This window comes from Seriola aureovittata, chromosome 3, assembly GCF_021018895.1.
Source record: "Seriola aureovittata isolate HTS-2021-v1 ecotype China chromosome 3, ASM2101889v1, whole genome shotgun sequence".
Taxonomy (NCBI): domain Eukaryota; kingdom Metazoa; phylum Chordata; class Actinopteri; order Carangiformes; family Carangidae; genus Seriola; species Seriola aureovittata.
Genome location: NC_079366.1, coordinates 21,028,538 through 21,051,141, shown reverse-complemented (window position 1 = coordinate 21,051,141; position 22,604 = coordinate 21,028,538). Strand labels below are relative to the sequence as shown.

Genomic DNA, 22,604 nt, shown 5'->3' with positions numbered 1-22,604 from the left:
TCATATCTTGTGGAGCCTCTAAGATGCTTGAGGCTGTTGTCATGACTTTGATAATGTTGTGCTAACAGGATTATTAAGACATTTCAGTCATCTTGAAGGTACAAATGACATTTTCCTACCTGACCTACTTTTTCTGGCTTGGATTCTTGCAAGAGGACATGATAACATCTACCAGGAAAATAAATAATGCATCTATCTCCTTCTATTTGCTGAGCCAAGTCTCACTGTGCCTTCTCCATGTAATGAAAAATAACAACTACAGAAGTGTAGTGAAGTGAAATAACTGCTTAGCAAGATATCAAACAATTTTATCTTCAGCCTAGGTCTAAATTAATTTTTTTAAATTTGCTGCTTTTTCTACCTACACCTTACTTAAAGCTTAGCTTGAATTAAAATCCTAAGGGTGTGTGTATGAATGAAAAGTAATTACTTCAAAACCACTTTTTGGTTTTTATTTGAATAAATTACACTCACTTATCACATTTTTTTCTTTACATCAAGCATACAGTCTTAGAATCCAGTGCAAGAATAAAAGAAAACAAAAACAAAACAATCCAAAGACAATCATGTGCAGCACAGAGAATCCCTCCTTTCACATTGCTTCTGGATAATATACTGTATATATACATCTATACTGTATGTGTATACTTTTGTCACAGTTACAAAAATAAGATACGTTACTGTAGATGCGCGACTATACACACAAGGTGAAAACAAAACACAGAAAAGCTGTACAGTCCTCATTGAGGGCAAAGATACACACGATTGTTAAAAAACAGTGAAAGAGAAAAAGAAGGAAAGAATTAGATCACCTTTAAAAAAAAAAAATAAATACATGACCTCTTCAAACTGTACTGTTATTCTTCCACAGCCAACAAAGTATACTGTCTGCTAAAGTTGTGCTTCCCTTAAAAAAAATAAAGCAACACTTTAATGTGGGTTATCAGTTGATTTTGCATCAGTATTGTAATTCTACTGGATATATAATGAATTGGTCCTTTGATTAAAGAGACATTCATGTTTGTTTTTAATGTTGAACACTGTCAGAGACAGTATATTTTAAATACCTCAGCATCAGAGGTCCTCTGCAACCCTGTCCCTGTGCATTACATGTACAATACACAAACCCAAACAGGCATCCCTCCCCCAAAATACACGCACAACATTACAACAAGATGGGTGAAAAATAGTGTTACCGCTGCACAGATCTTCATGCAGGAGGGTAAATACATTGTCGACATTGCAGAGAATAAAACCTCAGGGATAATGTGTGCACTATGGCACCTCACAGCTCAGCTGACTAAAACATGTAATAACTGAGGCTGGTTTGATTTCTAGATTATCAATACATCAGTTAGAGAACGGAAACTAATCCCACACAATACTGCATACAAGCAAATAGCTGGTTAGGGAAAATTAAACATCATGTAGAGTATCTAACAATTTTTCTGAGGTCTGACATGACATGTATAAAGAAAACCAGCGGCTTTTTGTCCGTATCATCATGAAAAAAAGGGATGTTTAGTGTAAGTTGCATCATTTCAATTAATAAAAACATTTCCACTGAGACAAAAAGAAATGATCTCTCATTCCACTCTGCCATTTACACACTCCTTTGTCCTTGTTGGAAAGTATTTCAAAGAGTACTGTTGCTGGCTACGTCTAGTTTTTTCTTCATCAATGGCTTATAGACAGCTACGACTACAGTATACTAATCGGACTAGTAGGGCTGCAGCAAAAAGAGCTACACCTTCACCTCCAGAGAAAACAATTGCCCCAGTGAGCAGTTAAATCTTAAGTTATTATATCACAATACATCAACCATTTTTCACACAAGTTGCTGATAAAATACACATTGGAGGATTGCAATTTATTCACCATAGTTTTCTTACATCACTTCAGACAGTTTAAACTTGACAACTTGTGTTTTTGCAAATCATGTCATCACTTCACTAATCACTGGCTCAGATAAGTAATGTCACATACTTAAGAATACAGTTTCACTCCCCCTTGATAAAAATACCAAAGAACTAAAGATTGCAAGCTTCACGCTGTTGCATTGAACAGATTTACTGACACCTTGCTGTTGGAGTTGATTCTGGTTTCTGTAGGTAACTTTGGTATCTAAATCACATTTGACCAATCACGCGCACATGTTACATAAAAAAATTAAAAGTACAATGAGTAATGTCTGTTGTAAGTTATCAACTAGATGAATCTGTCTAGAAACTCTGAATAGTTAAAATGTGAGGACGTCCTTTGGACAGACTTTTTAGAGCATGACAGGGACGTGGTTTCTCCAGAAACGGCCCAAGCATGCCAAGAGACTACAGTTAAAAAACGAGGAATATTTCAAACAAAGCAAAATCAGTTCAACATATCTTTTTTTTTTAATAAGATAAAATGTTTAACACTTGAAACCATGCTTGACCTAGAGTCTAACAAACATGAAGCACGTGGACCATTTTTTTTCCTAGTATGTGAGAAAAAGGTTTCTATCTACTGTAGAGTTTGCCACATAATACAGTGAATGAGAGAAAATGTGATTTTGCAAAGCTGTTCTAATAAACTCATGACGGACTGACAGCCAACTTAAACCGAGACAAAAGCCGGGACAGAAATGGACCAGATGACTATGGAAGCTTGAAGGTACCTCCTGGGATAAGGGGAAGCAACGACATCAATGCTGATTTTCCTCATTTAAAGTTTTTACGATCAACTGGTGTAGACTTGCTTTAATTCGTCATCAATCTTGTTCATATCTTCATTCGTTATTATGTTGTTGCCGTTTTGACTCCTTTAAAGTGGAGCGCAGGTGGTTAGTAGGAATGTTGAGGAAAAGGTTACTGGGAATACAGGGGGGAGGAACTGGAGGCCAGGATTTGTTTTGCCACTGTTGCAGACATAGCTAGTAATCGTGACGTCCTAGTGGGGCAGCGGCACCAGGATATCCACGTAGTTGATTGGGAAGAAGCCGGAGTTGCCGTGCAGCATCCCCTCGTACCAGTTTTCATCGATCTTATTGGTCAGGGTGATGATATCGCCTTCCTTGAAACCTAGCTCCCCTTCGTTCTCAGGGTCAAAATCGTACAGTGCACGACAGCAGGGCTGGTCCATCGGGGCTGGAGATAAGGAAGACAGTTAGAGAGTTAAGAGAAGAAAAGGAGAGTAAAGCCTGGTTTATACTTCTGCATGGGATTGACTCAGAGTCTACGCTGTAGCCTACACAAGTGGCTTACGCCATTGTGAGCATTTGTTGCTCTACAATTACACCGCCTAAATCCTGATCGGTGGTCGAGTTTATGTCCATTTGTGTGTACTTGAAGCTATGTATATCTGAAACAGAATGGATCATGTTGGAGGAGATGGTGTTTACGACCATTGAACTGATTGAGTCTGAAGAAGGGTGAGTTTTCTGTGCTGTGCGACCACTGAGAGACATGCACAACACATGTTACCAGGTGGACCAATCACAGTTGTTACAGTCTGCATCGTTGCAATATGTAGTTAAATTTCAAAGGAGGTGCACATCAGGTTATGCCTCACCTACACCATACCTACAGCATCAATTCAATGCAGTATAAACTGGGCTTAAGAAGAGAGGCTAGAAGTGGAGATAAGATGCTGCATATAAATCAGAGGCACAATGATCACAAGAAAAGCTTGTGAAAGGCTCACCTGGAGACCTGGCTGAAAGGGGGAAAGAGGAGGAAGCAGAGAGGAGGAGACAAAGAGAGACACAAAACATGACCATCAGTGACTGCACAATTATAACAAGGTAGGCAGTGTTTAAAGGAATAGTTTAATAATTTTGGGAAGTATGCACATTATCCCTGGGACTCCAAAGTCCTGGCTAGTCCTCTCTCTTGTAAAGCTCAGCTACTGTGTGAAAACACTTTCCCTGAATCTTTGTGTTGTTTGTTTAAGTTTGTTTTCGTATGAGAAATGGGTTCATTACTGCCCCTTGTCGCCGTTGGGGGAAGAGATGCTCACTACAACTTCAAAGTACCAGTTGGTGGTTTCTGCCCATCAGCCTCAGGGGGTAGTAATGAGTCCATTTCGTCTTACTGCACTACAATGAAGCTAAGGAGACTGCACAGGAAAAGTAAGTTGGACATGCAACAAAAACGTTATTTATATTTGATGGGAAGCATCTTCAAACTATAGATTTGGTTTTACAAGAGTCAAGGTTGATTTGGTTAATGTACGGTTGGCTAACCTGGCTCTGCCTATCAGTACCTGTACAGCTTACAAACAAGGTATAAAAACCAAAGTGTAAAAACAGCAATTCACTGTTTGATGGGGACAATATTTTTCCTCTGAGCAGTTGTCAGGCAGCTAGTTACTACTCCAGGTCAAGAGATGGTCCGGCACATAACCACATAAAAATAATTCATGAGTGAGCTTTAGAGGTCCAGGTGGACAAATTATATTGCTTTTGGACAAGCTAGCTATTCCACCCTGCTTTTAGTATTAATGCAAAGCTAACTACTTAGCTAACTGACTGTTGGCTGTTGCTTCATGTTTAGCATCCAGATACGAGAAAGGTATCAGTCTTCTTATGCAAGTCCAAATGAATAAGTGCATTTCCCAAAATGTCAGACTCTTCCTTTAACATAAAAACAAAGATGAGACATTTGATTTTAAACAAAAGAGTATCCAGGGGTTAGACAGAAACAGCACTGCAGATGACCTGCACTGCAAACAAAAAATGCAGACAACAAAAAAACACTTCCACAAAAGTCAATTTAAAGAACAATAAAAATAAGAGTGATAGAGAGATTTTGCATCTCTTCCCAAGTCACTCTTGCTCACCTGGAGATCTTGCTGCAAAGGGAAAAGGAGAAAACAAAGGTGAAAAAATACAATTTCAGCAAAAGCATTTTTAGATGGGTAAATGATGAGCTGATGGATAAGTAGAGTGGGCGCAGTGAAGTGAATGAACAACAAAGCAAGAAAAACACAGGTTGGACAATAAAGTGAAAGAGAGGCGGAGAGGCAGACAGACAAAGAAATAGGAGGATAAGACAGATCGGAGGATTGACACGCGAACAAAACAGAAATAGCAAATGCTCGTCTGCTGGCTTTTCATGGGCATTGTCGGTCTGCATTCTTTGTACAGTGAGCGGACGGCACTTGTTTTTCTGCTATTTGTATCATTGTTTCAAAAAAACAAAAACAACAAAAAAAGACCAAACAAGAAAGATGAGGTGATGGAGGAGATATAGTTGTATCTCTCTGGGGTTCACTTTTGTCTCACCTGGAGACCTTGCTGCAAAGAGGAAGAGGAAAAACCACGAGGGAAGGGGAAAGGAAACAGCAGGAGTGGAAATGGCAGGATGTTGCTGAAGAAATTAATTGGTGACCATACAAACAGAAACATATTGGCAGAAAAAAAATCCCACAAAAACACAAGTTTGACCTGGCTCACCTGGAGACCTCGCCCCTAGACAAATAAACAAAAATCATAAGGGGAAAGAGAAAAGTGAGAAGTTGTATTTATAAATTCTGGATTGGTGGATAATCTGTTCACTACAGGTAATAACTGAAATGTTGGGAAAAGAGCTGGGAAAAAGAAAGATAAAATTAGCAAACAATAAAGGTACCATAAATTCTAAAACATTTTTCCATGTTTTTATTTGAACCAAATTATTCTAAAATGTTTGTAAGAAAGACCAGTTAGAATTTTTTTTCTTTAATGTGGAACCAATGTATGAAGTCTATGTGTATATTTGGGTTTTAATGCTTATACTACTTGTATTTGATACTGTGCACAAGCATGTCTTAAAAAAAGACCACATACAGTATGTTTCTCATTAAAAGGCTTCTGGTATGTGAGTAGACTTAATCTGTTCTCTTTCCTGGAGGACTTTTATTGTGAAACATCTGCAGTAAATGTTGTGTTTCTGTAGCTTGATATTAAGTAATTAAAGTGAAATTGACCAAAATGAATCAGTGGGAGTACTGACATCGCAAGTATGAATAAATGTCGATTAAATATGCTCTATAAAAGTATAATTTACTCTAACTTTACCATGCAATGCATTTTAATATATGTACCTTTTAATGTATGCCTTTTTGACCATCATTGGCTTTTATTTGAGAATTTATAGTGAAAATGAAAAACATAGAGAGGGTTGTTAAAGGAAAGAAAAACATGAATTATTAGAAACTAGCCCAGAAACTATCCTTTAAAGGGAAATACTACAAATTTTACTGTTCTGTCTTCACATCAGTCGAAACAGGAACTTGTGAGATTCACCAGTAAGAGTACAGTGTTCATACACAACCAGGACTAGGTTCTGGACATGTTTCTGAACCGAGAGGTTTATATTCTGGGTCTCACCTGGAGATCGAGCACTGTGGATGCCTCCATTGTGGTTCTCGCTGATGGAGAAGTCCAGAGACGTACGTGGTTTAGGCATGTAGTCTTTCCTCGGTTTGTTAGAAGTGTCCCTTATCCTGCAGAGTGGAAAACACAGAATTCATCAATGCACAAATAACAGTGATTAACATGAATCGCATTCTATTCCTTTGGCAATAGTTGGTGAATAATAGTTTCAAAAATAATTGAAAGTGTCAGCACTGACCGTTCGTCTATCTTACTGGAGAGCTGTGTGAGGATCTCAGCAGCCCGGCTGTGGTACTCCACCTGAGCGTGGACCAACGCAGAGAGCTGGCTCACCTGCTCAATCTGTTGATGCACACAGAAGAAGCACAGAAGATGCTAGACATCGACACCACTGGCTGATGATTGTTACTTAAAACTCCGACTTAGTCATTTAAGCTTGGGGTGCATTGTTGTTATTACTGATTAATATCTCAATTATTTTTTCAATTAAATGTTTAGTCAATGAAATATCATAAAACTGAAAAATACTGCTTAATTTTCTTTTGATGGAATAACCAATATTTGAATTGATTGATAGAAGTATAGTATATGCCCTAAGGTGACATCTGGTTGAGTAAGGATCACATAAACACAGGGGTGGATACCATGGAGGTCTGGTAGGAGATTTACATACAGCCATATACAGTAGAATTGACTACATTTGTAATGTAATACTTTGTCCACAAAAAGCAGGAGCTGACATCATAGAAAAGATGGGGGGTTTCAGCCAGTATGTTATGGGGTCATGACCCCAATTTAGTTCAATGGTTTGAGGAGCACAAGAGGGTAATGGGAATGGATGTAGTAGCTGGATACAGCAAAAGTGGAAAAGTAGAGATGGGCGAGTAATAGATGTGATTGTACAACTCAAAAACCTAGAAAATGTAAGAAAAAAAATACCAAATGACCAACTTTCAATGGGGAATACATCTATTCACCACCAGGCAGGGAAACTGCTAACGCTTACATCACTCTCCAACAAGTTGAACATGCTCTGCTCGGCAATCTCCTTGGAGTCGTCGAACTTCTCAAGTGCCTGTTTGATCTCGTCGTCTGTGACTTTGCCCTGACGTTTCTTCTTATAATCAAAGTCCAGACGGCGACCCTCCATTTTCTTCAGGTGATGCTGCAAAACAAGATCAGACAGTAAATCTGAATCCTTGACCTACAGATGACTTTGACTATTGTTTTTTTTTTTTCCAAAGTTCTGCACTCGTACCTGAATCTCCTTGAGATCTTTTTCATGGAGGTTCTGCAGTGGATCAATGAAGTTCTGCTTGACCTCCATGTCCAGAGCATCCTTAACCTCTCCCAGCTCACGCATGGCTTCCCCAGCGTCAATCAGAGCAAGGCCTGAAAAAAAGACATTTCGACAATAAAAACAAATGTACCACGCTCATTTCTATTTCAGTGTATGGTTCATCTCCAGTAACACTATGTCATTAGAATCTACAGCAGATTGTGAAGACAGCTTTTTCTCTTTAAACAACATTTTAATGCCTTCACTTGTGAATAACAAAGGAAACTTCAGGCATCTTGTCTGGAAAATAAGCTCATGCATTTTTCATAACATTGTTGCTACGTCCTTGAGGGAATAAAATTATGCCACTTTGTTCCTGTGAAGCCTATAAAAGTGTTTCTCCACTTTCTGGGAGAAGCTTTAATGTGCTGCAGCTCACCGAAGTTAGACTCCTCCCCGAGCTCCCTGCCAAACCTCTGCATGGACTCTCCCAGGATGGTCTCGGTCTGTGTGTAGCCCGGTCCCTTCTCCTGGCCCCGCATACGTGACATGGAGTTCATCATGCTCATCTTGGCTCTGGTGGCTATAAAGACAAGGCACTAATGAAACTAAACACTTCCAGGGCCATGTGTTTGTCTATGTCTTAAATTTTGTAGTCAGATAACACAATGCCTGAGGTACCAAAGTGAATCCTATTAAAATGCTTGACTGTAATTTGTTGTTTGGAGTTCATTTGGAGAGCTGTGAGTTTCATTCTGTCTAACCAGCTCCCACTGTGATTACATGGCCACTAGAAGTACAACATGGGCGAGAATATTCAGTTATTTACTATTATGGAAAATTCAAATGTGTAAAAGGCCAATAAGTCTCCAGGAAAAACATCATGTCGAGGGATATAGTTAAGAGTCAAAACAGACTACCAAAATAAAATGCACAAAAAAGACTTATTATCAAGATAATTAAATTATGGAATTTACAAGAATAATGGACTTGAAGAATTACTAACACAGCAATTAATACAACTTTTTAAAATAGATTTTAATGTGGCTGTTACTATTAATAATGCAATAATAAATGTTAACTGTCTGTTTTTTATGTATATGAATTAGGGTTGATCAACATGGTTGAAATAATTATTTAGTAGGGATATTTTCTAGTATGTCACAGATATGGTGAATACTGTATATGTCAAATCACATAAAAGTATACTGGTGTTCAAATTAATAAAATATGATCTACTGTTTTGCATCCATCATCGTCATCAACAGCCTTTTATTTTCTCAGACGTACACTGTATGACCCTCATTTTCAATGATGCTGAGATTATAGAAAGAAAACAAACCAAACACCAAAAATACAATAATCAGCTCCTAATTAAAACAATTACATTCAAAGACATTAGGATTTAAAAGATTTAAAAGCATATTTCTAAATTGTCCCAGTGTTATTAGGGAATTAACATTTAAAGTGCATTGTTGGTTACTCCATGAGTTTGGAGCACAAAATCTAAAAGCAGTCTTTTCATGTTCTTGTCTTGAGTTGAAAGTTGACCACAATAGATGTTAAGATCATTATTATCTCCTCCTTTATGTAATGGACAAACTGGGCAGACTGAATCCCTCATATGTGTAAAATGTGTTAAATTAATACAATCAGTTTGGTTAATTTTTAACATCAGTTTACTGGGAATAATTAATATGACCAAAATAATTGTGATGATAAAATGAAAAAATCATATTATGTTGAAAGTCAATCAACAGTATTTAATAATTGACTTGGCCTAATGTGTATTTGTGTACTTCTATACGACTGTATATCTATGTTTCTGTGTGTCAGTGTGGTTTTATGATATGTTTATGCTTATGATATATCATATTTTTTCAATATATTTTTTAATAATCGTAATATTGACTCTTGAACGACTGGCATTTGGGCTAAAAGATTCATGCTAGCTTCCTGCGCAGCTAGTTTATGTCACCTGGGTTTGGCTGCAGATACTCAGTGGTCTTGGTCATGATGTCCAGCACTGCCCGAGCGGTGGTGTCCATCTTCTGTAAACCACAATGTAAACAAACAAAATGTGGAAGGAGACACAGAAAGTACAGAAATAACAGTTCTGTGGGTCTTAACAAAAAAAACAGGTGAGGGCCGAAAGACTGCAGGAGAGAGTGAGATGAATATAACAGCCATAAAACAATTTATGGATCTTTACACTGCCCACCCAGAAGATAAACAAAAAAGTGTTGCTTTGTTCTACAGCCTGATGGTGAGAGAAAGACATGCAGAGCTGAGAGTCAGCATCCCTTCTGTGCTCTTGTTTCAGTGTGATGAGACTCGCCAGCTCCCAACAGCCTCTCTCTCTGCACCACATTAGAACCTCTGATATGTAAAGACAAGGGATCACATGTAAAGACACACATGCACTAACATGCGGTGATGCTTAAAAATACATAAGCACTCACATGTACATACATGTATTTAAAAAAACAGGCAATGTGTTATTCAGGGCTTGAATGTATTTGTGGAAGCACAAACCAACACTATAAGATACCAAGATATGGGAGTCATTGAAATTCTTGATTAAATACAGTTCATACAAACTAGTGGCAGTGCAGCAGCATGATGCCGCTGCAGGCAAACAAACTGCGGTGAACATTTCTGAGTTTCTGGGTTTGAACAGGATTTTTGATGAAATAATAATTTAAATGATTTTTAAGACAAAGCAAAAACAAAGGGAGCTACAAACTCTGAAGGTATTAACATGTTTTAAATGTTAGTTTATATGGTTTAAATATTAGCCCTCTAGCTGGGGAAGCTCTCAGCCAGGTATGCAAGCATAATGTAAAGCTTTTGCTTTGTACAGTAGTGGGTGGGAGACCACCAAAAGTTTCAAGGTAAGCAGGTTGCCATTTTAAACCAATTTCTTTTGCAACCAGTTTAAATTCAGTTTCAGTGGTGGCAACAGCGTTAGTCCCTCTTGACCTTATTAAAGTGGGGAATTTGACAAAATTGTGAAGTTTGTCCCATATAATCCAATAAAACTGTTGGATCTTTGTAATGTTTGATCTCCTATTAACTTGCCTGCAACTGTAATCTTGGTGTAATCATTTAATATGCTCCTGCAATGATCTGTTGGTAATCCACAATATTTCAGATTGATTGATTGGTTTGATTATCTAGTAATGAATCTAGTAATAATCTTTAGTGGTGGTTGTAATTCTGAACGAAATGATAATGGGAGATTCAATAGAGTTTACGCTTGCCTTTTCCATATCAGTGAAGTCCTCATCGAGCTTCGTTCCTTCTGCTCCTCCAACTTTCTCACTCACTTTCTGCAAAACAAAAAAAAAAAGGCTCAGTTTTAACGTTTGTCAGCTTGACAAAATTGTATTGCAGTGGGTGTAAATATTAAAGGTGGCAAATTCCAGAGAGGTCAAATCCAATTCAACAGTTCTCAGTACTGAAATGAAGATCACAATTAAAATGACACAAAAGTGACCTCAGCCCCCGGTGAAGGGAACAAGAACAACATTTCAAGTGTTGCACACCGACTCTGCAGAGATGAACAAATAGAAGATTTCTCACAGGATTTGTAAGATTCTTTTCTCAGACTGTTTTTGTTAAGGGCAAAATGGAGATGTTTATATTGTCATTTTATTTATCTATTTGAAACTTTAGCCTTGTGGATGAGTCAGTAAGATGTAAGAGATACTGTTCTTTAGTAAATTACATATTAAATAGCATCAATGTTGCAATAAGAGAAGTGTTTTGCCTTGTCAGGATGTGAAGTGTGAACCTGCAACATCACCAGGTCGCAACCTCTCCACTCCAATTATGATCATGTCACACAACAAATGCACAGATATCAGCTTGACCTTGCGTTGCACATAACAGATCATACTGCAGTGTGAACATCACCTCTCACCAGCGCTCACAGATAACAATGTCAGGAGTGTGTTGGTGACCTTTACATCTCTGATACTGATCTTTAATAGAATAGACCTGGCATTTTTTTGTGTTATTAATGGGTGAACGGCTGAACACTTTCTACAGCAATAGTCCCCAACCTTTTTAGATCGCTTAAACAAAGCAAGGCTTGTGAGGCTCTGTTGCAGGTTGCAGTGTGTCTTTAAGTTCTGAGCAGATCAACCAAAAGGTGATTTGATTTTTGCTTCTCAGATTGGTTTGTTGAATTGAGGTAAGAGGGGATGAAAAATACTAATAAAATCTTGACAAAAGTCAGAAAAACAAATTATTTTTTGCAACAGAAATATTTTTCACATCTTACTCGTCCTGTTAGTCACCTTTTGACCCCTCAAATTTTTCTTGGAACTCCTTTGAGCCCTTATCTGACAATATATATAGGAAAAACAACAAAGGTACACACACCAACATATAGTTTGCAGTAAACAGAAGCATACACATCCCTCCTACTCAGTCTTGACAAATGACAATGTGGTAGTGCCTGGCTTTAAAATAACAGTATCAGATTCTCCATCACTGCTGGAGACAAATGCAGCAGGAGAAAGGGCAATAAAATATCAGAAATGGAGGAAGAGATGAGGCATGGGCAGCAACAAGCTGTAAGTGTTGTCCTTTGTAGCTTCAGACTTGGCATGGATCCATGTGCACAGGCACAAACACAGAAATAATTCCTCTGGGCTGTCGTTCCCTCACTCTCTATCTGCTGATAACATTTCCAGTTCTGCCACCATCCAGCTTCGGTCTGTGATGTAACCAGACGCCTAGAGGGGGCAGCAATCTGACACAACAAGGCCAGACACGGCCCTCAGAGGAAGGACTGAGGGAGGAAAAACAACTTTCAGGGAACGTCACAGTGCGTGACTATAGAAACCATGAAAGCTAAGGTCAGTAGGAGAAGTCTTTCCTCAAGTAAAATACAGAATAATCGCACTGTACATGTACTTCTTGGACAAGATGAGTCCATTTTACATTTTTAGCGATTAAATGTTCACGCTGGTCTTTACACTGGCACTGCTGTAGTAGGAGAGAGAATAAATGGTCTTTTGAGTTCAGCCATTTTTTTTTTTAAAGAGCCTAAAAGAATGAAGTATTTGGAATCAAGCAAGTCAAAATGAGATGTATTTTTCCAGGGGTAACACACAGAGGGGTGATCTGTGACAGACAGAGCAGGAGGGTTTAAGAGACTAAGCCTGTGACAGAAGTTTATGCAGCATAAGACTTTCTGAGAATTGGTGCTCTATGAGTCATCTTAGCAAAGACTGATCCCACTTGTGAAACAGCTCAATATTCTCACAGCAAAGCAAAGCAAAGATAAACACACACACACGCACACAGACACACGGTGGAAGTTTAACAGCAAGCCACATTTCCTGTCATTAGTTTCACCTACACATCCCTACAATGTCTTCAAATCCTCCTTGAGCTCGTCGTCATGGAGACAGGTATCTGCCCGTGCATGGCTTATCAGGTAACTTGCTGTTATTTCTCTCACTACTATTGTCAGTTCTCGTGTCCTCAGTCTCATATCCTTTTTTCCTTCCCTCATGTCAGGCCTGCTGATCAAACACTAATGGGGATACGTGCCTCACAACAGCATCATCACCGCTGGGGAGATGATGATGATGTGAGCTGCTGAGATGGAGGTGAAGATGGCTGTATGCATGCGTGTTAGACTGTGTCCTCAGCTGCGCCAACACAAGCGACACAGTGACGCTTCTAGTGCTCGTTGAAGACATCTAATCACGTAGTGTATGATTTTACACCTGGGATACATTATGAATGTAGTTACATATAGCTGCTCTCTGGTTTCAGATAGGAACAGGATGTGAATTCATATAACAGACGGCACATGCCTCTATTTTAGACAGAAACTGGGAAAAACAATGATGCCTCCATTTGTAATTCACACTAGACATAGCACATTTTTAAAAAATCTTTGCTTGCAGTAATATTTCACAGTGCATAACGACTGCACTTAATGACACAGTCCCTGTTTTTGGTACTATTGGAGGGTATTGCCTATTAATATTCTTCTACAGAGAGAATTAGTGTGATGTTCTGACCGAAAGATGACAATCACTGTTCGTGTCCACACCAGGTTTTACAGTCTCATAGGCGAAGTGGCGGCTTCAAGATCACTGAGATTTAAAAAACAGAACTATTCTTTCTTTTCAGTGTTCCAGCAGAAATATAAACTCTTATCCACCGATTTTCCAACTGAACTTGACCACCACATATTGCACTACACACAGCTTCATACATTACTGCCTCCTCTCCTCCCTGCTTGTACTGAGCAGGAAACATGTCTATTTTAACACCACTAGCATTAACTACACCATGGGTACATGGTTAGACAGACAATCTCATGTGTTTGTACTTAGGTGGAAAATCTGATTTATAAATCTGATCCTTGATTGAAGAGAAAACCAACAGTGCTTTGAGTTTTGAGGACAAAGGTTGAAGACTGCTGCAGTAAGAGCACTGGAGGTGGTCAACCCCCCCTCATACAGTATTCAGAGCTCTAAATTCAACCATATGTTATTCGTGTGTGTGTATGTGTGTGTGTGTGCGTGTGTGAGTCTGTGTCTGTCCAACATCCATGATTTCTTTGGTTTAGAGATAGGAAGGGACTAGGGAGTCAGAGTCAGTACAAGTCTGTCATTTCTTGAGCTAAATAGATAAGAAACAATCAGTCTAGCAGTGCCTGTGGGGGACCTGTGTGAAGGTTGGGGGAAGCGGAGAAACTGAATGAATAAAAATGAGCTGTTGGTGGCTGTTTTGAGTAAGGGCAATAGTGCTGCTGTGCACACTGCTGCCGATGGCTGCTGTCAACGCCTGTTCAACCCCCCAGACACTTCTTTTCAAGTTGAGAGCAAAGACAGAGCTGGTGTTGTGCTTTAAAGGCTGCAAGCTGAAGAGACAAAAATTTATTACAATGATGGAAGGGAATTGCATGCCAGGGCTAAGACACATGAGCACAAGCACACAGAGACACTGAAGGAGAATACAGCATGTCACAGCCAATAACCATGGGCCTGATGATTGATCCTTTACTCCCAGTGACTTACTTAATTTAACCAAGCCACTAATCCCACATAATAGCCAGTAAACTACATTTCTAACACCTCCTGAGGAACCGGCAATGTCACTGTGCTTTCACACGTAACTGATCTTTGCTCCTCCCCCCAACAACAACCCATCTTTTCATTCTCCACCCATCACTCCTCTTCCTCGTGCTCCCTGCAGGGGAAGGGCATAACAAGGTGAGCCGAGCAGCAGCGATGGCTGTGTGAGGTAAACTTTACAGGGATGCGCAAGATGCGCAGCTGGCTGCTGGGAACAGCAGTGGCGTAGATGATATGTAACCTGTGATGTCACAGCTTGCAACGTCACATACTGAGCACACGCGCTCGTAGTCAAGAAGACTGTCGTGTACGACGCTGATACATGCGAGAGGATGAACATGCAGCTGAGTCGTGATGCCTCTAGACAAAGAGGCAATGAAGGGATAAGGTTTTGCTGCAGAGCTTGAGGCAGGTTATTTCTAATACACCACAGCCTTTGTATTCTAGGCTACTTGTATGTTAATGAGTTAATGGCATGTTTTAAAACATATTGAAAACATTACTAATAATTAGTTCCAAATATGGTTTCTCCACAAAAAAAGTACAATTTCATCACAAATTCATATTATACCTGAACGTCCGAACCTACTGAACACATAAAGTAAATACGCAAATGTTGCTCATTTTGAAACTGTTTGAACAAAATGTCTCCTGCTTCATTCTCAGTGTTTCTGCACTGATGCCTTCGGTTTTTCACACAGAGAAACCTTCCCCCTTGAGAAGATGAATGTGAAAATAGTTCTTTAGTGTCAAACTCTGCACATACATCATTCTGCACAGTGAAGGTCAAACATCCATGTGAAGTCACAAAAAGCAAAACACATTTCTGAGTGGAGGGGGCAATAATATATGATAAAGGACACATAATAACACTAAATGGATATGTGCAATGAGGAGGTAAACCAAAGGGATTGAAATAAAGTCAATGTCTCTGTGAGTGTACAAAGACGCAGTGTCCGCTTTAAGCTAAAAGCTACTGCTAACAGTTGGTAATTAGCGCTAAATACAAAGTACAGCTGAGGCAGATGGGAGTGCCATTGGTTTTGCAGGCTTATGATCATAAAACAAAGTATTGGGCAAATTATGACCGGGTGATGGCACTAGGTGAAACATTAGAGGATCACAACTCATCCTGAGGGGAACATGAATGTCTGCTCCAAATTTCATAACAATCCATCCAATTGTCTGGACCATACTGACACTGCCTTCCCTTGAGCACATCCTGCTGATGTGGTTAAAAAAACGAACATACACCTGCTAATGAAAACCTTCAGGTCTAGTTCACACAAGGCTTTTGATCTCTCTCTTTACTTTCTATTTTTCTCCAACTGGCAGCCATGTTAACCAAGTCGGACCAGATTAAATATGCTAAATGGGGAGAGGAAAACAGCCTAGAGATCTTGCCAAGGGCTGCAGGGTGCCCTCCCTCCCCGGTCCCAAAATCTCTTGCATCATCACAAGGGTCAGACAGCAGAGTGTCTTGACTTGCTCTCGCAGTGGATCGTTTTAAGAGCACGTAGCTCCTCCGGTGGCAAAAACAAGGTGCAGAAGGTGAAAACCAGCATGATGTAACAGCTCAACCTGCCTGCAATGCAAAGAGGGATTCTGCACTCACAAACACGAAACTTCTCAAGTCACGCAATTTACTCCTGTGAAAAATAATTTTCACAGCATTATTGCAAGCCCAAACTAATAATGTCACAAGCCCAAAGGGAATTTCTCAATCACCAATGCCACGCATGCCAGAAAGGTCAAAGGTCAAAAATACATACTCTGTACTCATTTAAACAACAGCATCACAAGAATTTCTCAAACGAAATATGAAACATCAGTTGTTTGACAATGTATTTATGCATTTATAGCCTACTAAGTAAAACTGGTATTAAAATTTTAAAAAATGGATTTTGAAAGACCACTGGAAACATAAAAATGTTTCAGGTTTAAGATAAAAAAAAAAATGAAGTATTTCTTTTTTGGGCATTTGTGCCTTCATTGGACAGGATAGTAGAGAGAGACAGGAAATGACATGCAGCAAAAGGGGCCAACTGCAGTGAGGACTGTAGGCTCTGCACTTGGGGCGCCTGCATAGACCACTACGCCACAACGCCACAAAATTGAAAAATTTCAACTGAGATTTAAGGTGAGCACAGAATAACTTCCCCCCTTCAGCTGATGAATGTGAAAACACAGTCACAGGCTGCACAGTGAAGGTCAAACATCCACATGAAGTGACAATAAGCAAAACCCATTTCTGAGTGGACGAGGCATTGATATATGGAAAAAGACACATAATAACAACACTAAATGGATATGTTCAATGAGGTTATTTTAAAGTTAGGTTAAGGTTAAGTTTTAAGGTTATTTCTCCTAATATATCCTAAAAAACTATTACTAGGTATTGGATCACAGTCTGCTATATTTAATCAGGAGAAACAATTCACCTGCAGGCTGGCAGTATTTCTTTTCTATAAAGAGACCTGCCCACACAGATTAATGAAAACACTCCTGGAGAGTTTAAAGCAGGGTTTTACACCTGTGTAAGACACCCTGAGCTAATAGTATTAAACAGCTGATGAGGAAACTGACCTGAGACACACTCTGACACACAAAGCGTCTGTTGTTGCTTTTAAACGGAAATCCAGGATTAGATTACTTTACTCACAGCAGAACACGGTGTGATCAATACTACAACATCATATCTATACATGCACGCACGAGCCTGAGGTGCTGGCTTATTTGTTCACAGGCTTCTAAATCTGTTTTTTGTGTCGCTCTGAATCATAAATACATGTTGTTGGATTAGTTCAGCCTATCATAAAAGGAACACAAAATACTTGTGGACAATTCTCATTTTTAAAAAAGCCGCTTCAATACTTAATTTTACTATTATGACTTTTTTTTGCTTTATCTGGTATATTTCCGACTGTACGCCACATAAAGAGGGAGGAGAAAAAAAAATATGATTTTGTTATTTGTGTGTTCAAGAATGCAATTGCTTTGTTATGGAAACCCCCACTAAAACCATGTCTCAGCCAGTGGTTAGACAGATTGTCAGGCTGGCTGGAAAATATTTTGTAATGGGAAAAACCCAAGGACTTTGAAAAGGTGTGACAGTCATTTATGGACTTCCTGAAAAATAATCCCATAGTAGATTCCCACAACACATCAACTCTATTTTTATCTAAAGTACAAAGCTTTGTCTTGAGGCTCCACTTTGGCACAGCATTGCTTTGAGCTAAATTATTGGGAAATAGGAAGTTTTGCAGGTATTTGTTCATAAGCCATAGCATGATGGTGCTAGAGAGTCCGGGCATCACCACAGTTATTAAAATTCATCCTGAGTAGGGCATAAATAACTGCAACAAATTTCATGACGGTTCATCACCTACTGACACATACTGCACCCTTCATACTGTGATAATGTAATTTCAACAATCCCCTTTACTGCTTTACACCTATGCTCTTAGCTTTCACAACTGTTCTGTTAGCATTAGCATCAGTCACATGGCGCCCAATGTGAGGTGCACAAGGAGTGTGCTGCTGCTGCTGCGGCTGCTCTCCTCCCCCCCTGTCTCCCACACCTCCTCCCTCCTCTGCTGCTCACTAGTCTAATCCTGGCTGGGCACATGGAGGCCCCTGCTTTAAATACGCCCAGGGTGGAAGAGGGAGATTAAAAATGACAAGAGTGATTAGTGAGGCTATTAGGAGGACAGCCCCTGCTGCTGGACAATAACAGGAGAGGATCTGAATCTTCCTGACAGCAGTAAAACATCCCGTCCCTCCTTCTCCTCCTACCTGCTCCCTGACTGCCCTTTTTCCCTCTGTGGGGAAGGATCTGTGTGGAAGCATCTCCAAATATGTCACTGAGGAAAACCGATACGCTCATCACATTTTTCCCTCTCATTTAATCTGCACTTGGGTTCAGCAAGCATGTGTATAAATATATATATATATTTTTTCCGTTTTTCTGCTTCATTTTCACCTCAGAGGACAGAGGTATGGAAACAGAACGGCTAGGGTCAGTTGGGAAGATGACAGTGAGCTGCCAAAACCTGAAAAGTCAAAAACAATTGCATAATAATGCCCAGAAGATCTTTGTCTCCCTTGTTTTTCCCCCTTTATTTTTATTTTTATTCTCTTGTTTTCTTCCTTCCTTTCTACTTCTGTCTTCATCTCTCCCTTTTCCTTCCTCTCTACTCCAAATACCCTCAATGCCTTGCTGTTCTCATTGTCACATTTCTCATGCAACACTGCGCCGAGTATTCTCACTGCTGGACTGTGACTCAACAATATGTCTGACTGCGTTCACCTGGACTGGAATCTATCCTGCCATGGTTAAACTTCCAGCTTGCTAGGATTTCTAAGGACATTAACACCAGAAGGACAAAACTGGGACTGGATATTAATACTTTATTTAAGACCAAACCTATAATTGTACTGGCCGTCCTGAGAATAGACCCTTGCTTTCGTGGAATCAGGGAGAAAATCCATTTGTTATTCTTAAATCCTGGTGGTCAGAGCCAATGTGGGGGTGGCTGGTTCCTGCTCCAACTACAGCTGTTTCAGGATGATAGTAATCCCGCAGAACATCAAGGCCTGAGGCGGCATTAGAGGGGAGAAAAATTCAACAGTGCCGCTGGTGTGGATGTTTTACAAAAACAGTGTTGGACGACCTACCAGGACACAAAGGTGGTAGCCTAAATTAGCTGCTTGGTTCAGACAGTTCAGTACCTGTACAGACAGGTAAGCGTCAAGCACAGATTGACTGGATGAGCACCCAGACAGGACCGGGTGCCAGCTGTTTCCCCTGTCCAGACTCATGCCAGCATCAGTCCACTGGTTGGCCATGTTGCTTCACTGACCTCTATCCACTCTGTGTGAGTGGCCTGTGGCTATTATAATCTGATTTGTAAGCCTTTGCATGGCTCTTATGTAACAGCAGGGATGAGTCTGTAGCTGGGGAGATGTGTGCACACACTCCAATCCATCCATGTACCGCTTGGTAAATGGGAGAGGAGGAGGAGGGGGGGACCAGCTGGCACTGTGTGTGTGAGGAAAGCGTGCCAGAGTTTGTGAGCGCTGGGACATGTGGAGATGATGATGATGAGACAAAGATGGAGGACGAGTAACAGCACACACGACATGAATGATAGCCAGCTTTTGCTGCTACACAATGGGATTGTGTGTGCATTGCTCTTGACTAATATCAGTGGGTCTGTTTACTGTAAATCCACAGCAAAACAGAGGTATTTTTGGAATGTATTTTTACAGAGGAAGTAAAGAAATTAATCCTTCACCCATTGGAAGTATCTCCTCTATTGTACTAAAACTGCTTCATCATGAAACTGCATTGTTAATGCTAAGTATCTTTTGGACAATCACACTCTCAGTACCTCCCTGCCACACCACCTATAGCTCTGCACGGGGCCCACAAGAAGGTGTGAAAGACTCAATGTGTTCAATTTTCTCTTTTAATTCCCTCTCACAATCTTTTGTGAACCACTTACTGCCATTCTCACTCATTTGCTAATATCACCTGTTTACTGAAGTGTATTTTTCTTTCTCTTTTTGTTCATACTTTGTCCTTTCTTTCTTAACATCTATCCTCTTTCCATCTTAATATCCTTAGATATCCACTGGATATTTGACTAATCATATTATTGAGAGCTAAAATAATGAAGCCACATCTTAATAACATTTTTTCATTTTTGCACATTTAATATATTCATTTAAAGTTTTTCGCCAAATTGACTCTCTCCAAATCAGTGTGGGTTCATGTTTTGTTTCACTTCATTCATGGTGACCTACTGAGGTACCTAGCCATATAAGGAAGCTGACATCCCATCCAAGGGATTTAACTAAAACCTACTCAATCAGGTAGGTATAGGTGACTGTAAGTGAAGAAAGATGCTGATTAATTACATTTGTGCTTGGTTAAATAAAAGAAAGAAAGAATAGGATAAAGGGTGAAAAAGCAGCTTCAGAGGTTTCTGTGCACAGAATATCAGCTATTAGTATATTCATTTTAAATCAATCAAAGATCAGTTATCAGTTATTGGTTAAAGACTGTCTCTTTTCACTCATCACCAACATAAAAGAGAGATCAACAAGATTTTTATAAATGATGCTTCATTCTCAGAGTGACTCACCATTCACTCAAACACACTCAGGAAACCACACCCACACGCACATACGTACACACGCACACACGCACGTACACGCACACACACACACGCACACACACAAAGCGCAACCAGCTCCATAAACAACACGCTAGCTTTTCTTTCACTGTACTTCATCGTCACTCTGCAATTTCCATTTCAAACGAGAGAGTGTCTCTCAGAAGAGATAATGAGAGAGCTTTGAGGCCTGTAGAGGCCTTGACTTTTCTCCAGCACATAACTGAAAAAGGAAACATGTTTATTTATCCTGTAGGTCCGCAGTAATATCATTTTAATGTTTACCCAGCAGTGTCGTGAGTTAAATCTGTGTGGGTGTAATGATGGTGTTGTCTAGGATAAGGAAAACTGAAAATCAGTATTGATGACAGTTATTAAAGCTCAGTTTGAGACTGCTGCCTCTGCTGTGTGTGTGGATGTATCTGTAATCCATGTCGTCCAGCCACCAGAAAGAAAAATAATCTATACTGTAGATCTCACAGCCAGTTTATTAGTCATAAAGAAGTAACATTAAACCAGCTTCAGCTTTAATTATATTGTGAATTTGGAATAATATTAAATCTGATCAATATTTCTGGAGATGGGTTATTGCTATTAGAGAGCAGGCAGACTGTCTATATATGAAATATAATGATCCACACACACAAGCTCAGCACATAGTCATGCATTATCAGAGACTCAGGAGGATTGTAGTGCGTCACCAGCTAGTTAGCTCAACGCCAAGGCTTTTATACGTGCTGAATCCAGAAAGAGGAGATTATAATATTCACTTTAAAATCATGATCACATTAGGTAACTGTGGGTGAAGTGACACAGCAGCCACGTTATAAATCTACTGCTTTCTTGACTTGTTGTAGGAAACCCATGGTGTTGGTTTTCTATCATTGCAGTCTCAGGGGGAACAGTGAGGGGGTGCAGGAAAGACACCGGGATGTGCTTCTTGGCAGGAAAAACCCTCGCTGATTTGTCCCTCTGAGTGGACGTTTGACCTTTTGCACAAATTGTTCACACTCATAGATGCACATACACACACCTACACACAGAGGAGAGAAAGTGATCAGCCTGATGTTTCACGTAGGTAATGATTTAAAAAACTTAACTAAGTCTGCAATTAACACAACAATGTATCTGTCCACCATCAGTCGATGATTGATGATTAATCGATAGTAAAGCCAAAATATGTCAAACTCTTTACCAATGAAACAGAGAAGAATTTCACAAAATAATCTTAACCCAATCCACTTACGAGCTTTCTCTGGTGGCCTTCATCGATGTAAGGTCATTTGTGCTTTCAAAGGCTATGAGATGCAGGTGAAAGCTCTGGAAAAGCTAGTGAGTGGTTTACTGACTGATTTAGGATTATTTTGTCAAACGTCTGTTCCCAAAGTTCAATAATGAACTTTCATGCTCAGAGTCTTTGCCACTTCTTCTGTTGTGGTTAATCTGGCGAACATGACAGGGCATGTTTTGTAAAGGGTGTACACCTGTAGAGACTCAGAAGATAGCCAAGATGTAGAACATTTGATTACTGATATCTAAAGGTCAAAGGAAAGATTTAAAATTAGAGGACCGGGGCAACGTTTTAAAAAAGAGAAGAGGAGGAACGGAGATTCAGCATGTGAGACAAAGAAAAAGAGAAGAAAGAAAATAAATATGCAAGGCAAGCAAAAATAAATATGGAGAAA

At 39.7% G+C, this 22,604-nt stretch overlaps 1 protein-coding gene across 2 annotated transcripts in view; it reads right to left on the bottom strand.

The window, feature by feature from the left end:
• Positions 1-437: 437 nt before the first annotated feature.
• The window catches only part of sh3gl2a (SH3 domain containing GRB2 like 2a, endophilin A1), a 36,104-nt gene continuing 13,937 nt past the window's right edge, over positions 438-22,604 (bottom strand). The window contains exons 2-10 of one of the 2 annotated variants that reach the window (XM_056372643.1): positions 10,895-10,963; positions 9,610-9,682; positions 8,071-8,214; positions 7,611-7,744; positions 7,359-7,517; positions 6,591-6,694; positions 6,347-6,462; positions 3,679-3,690; positions 438-3,122 (exon numbers count right to left, since the gene is read on the bottom strand). In XM_056372643.1, coding sequence (XP_056228618.1) covers positions 2,926-3,122; positions 3,679-3,690; positions 6,347-6,462; positions 6,591-6,694; positions 7,359-7,517; positions 7,611-7,744; positions 8,071-8,214; positions 9,610-9,682; positions 10,895-10,963 — 1,008 coding nt within the window. In that variant the 3' untranslated portion in view covers positions 438-2,925. The remainder of the gene's footprint in view (positions 3,123-3,678; positions 3,691-6,346; positions 6,463-6,590; positions 6,695-7,358; positions 7,518-7,610; positions 7,745-8,070; positions 8,215-9,609; positions 9,683-10,894; positions 10,964-22,604) is intronic. The other variant, XM_056372644.1, reaches the window with a different exon arrangement.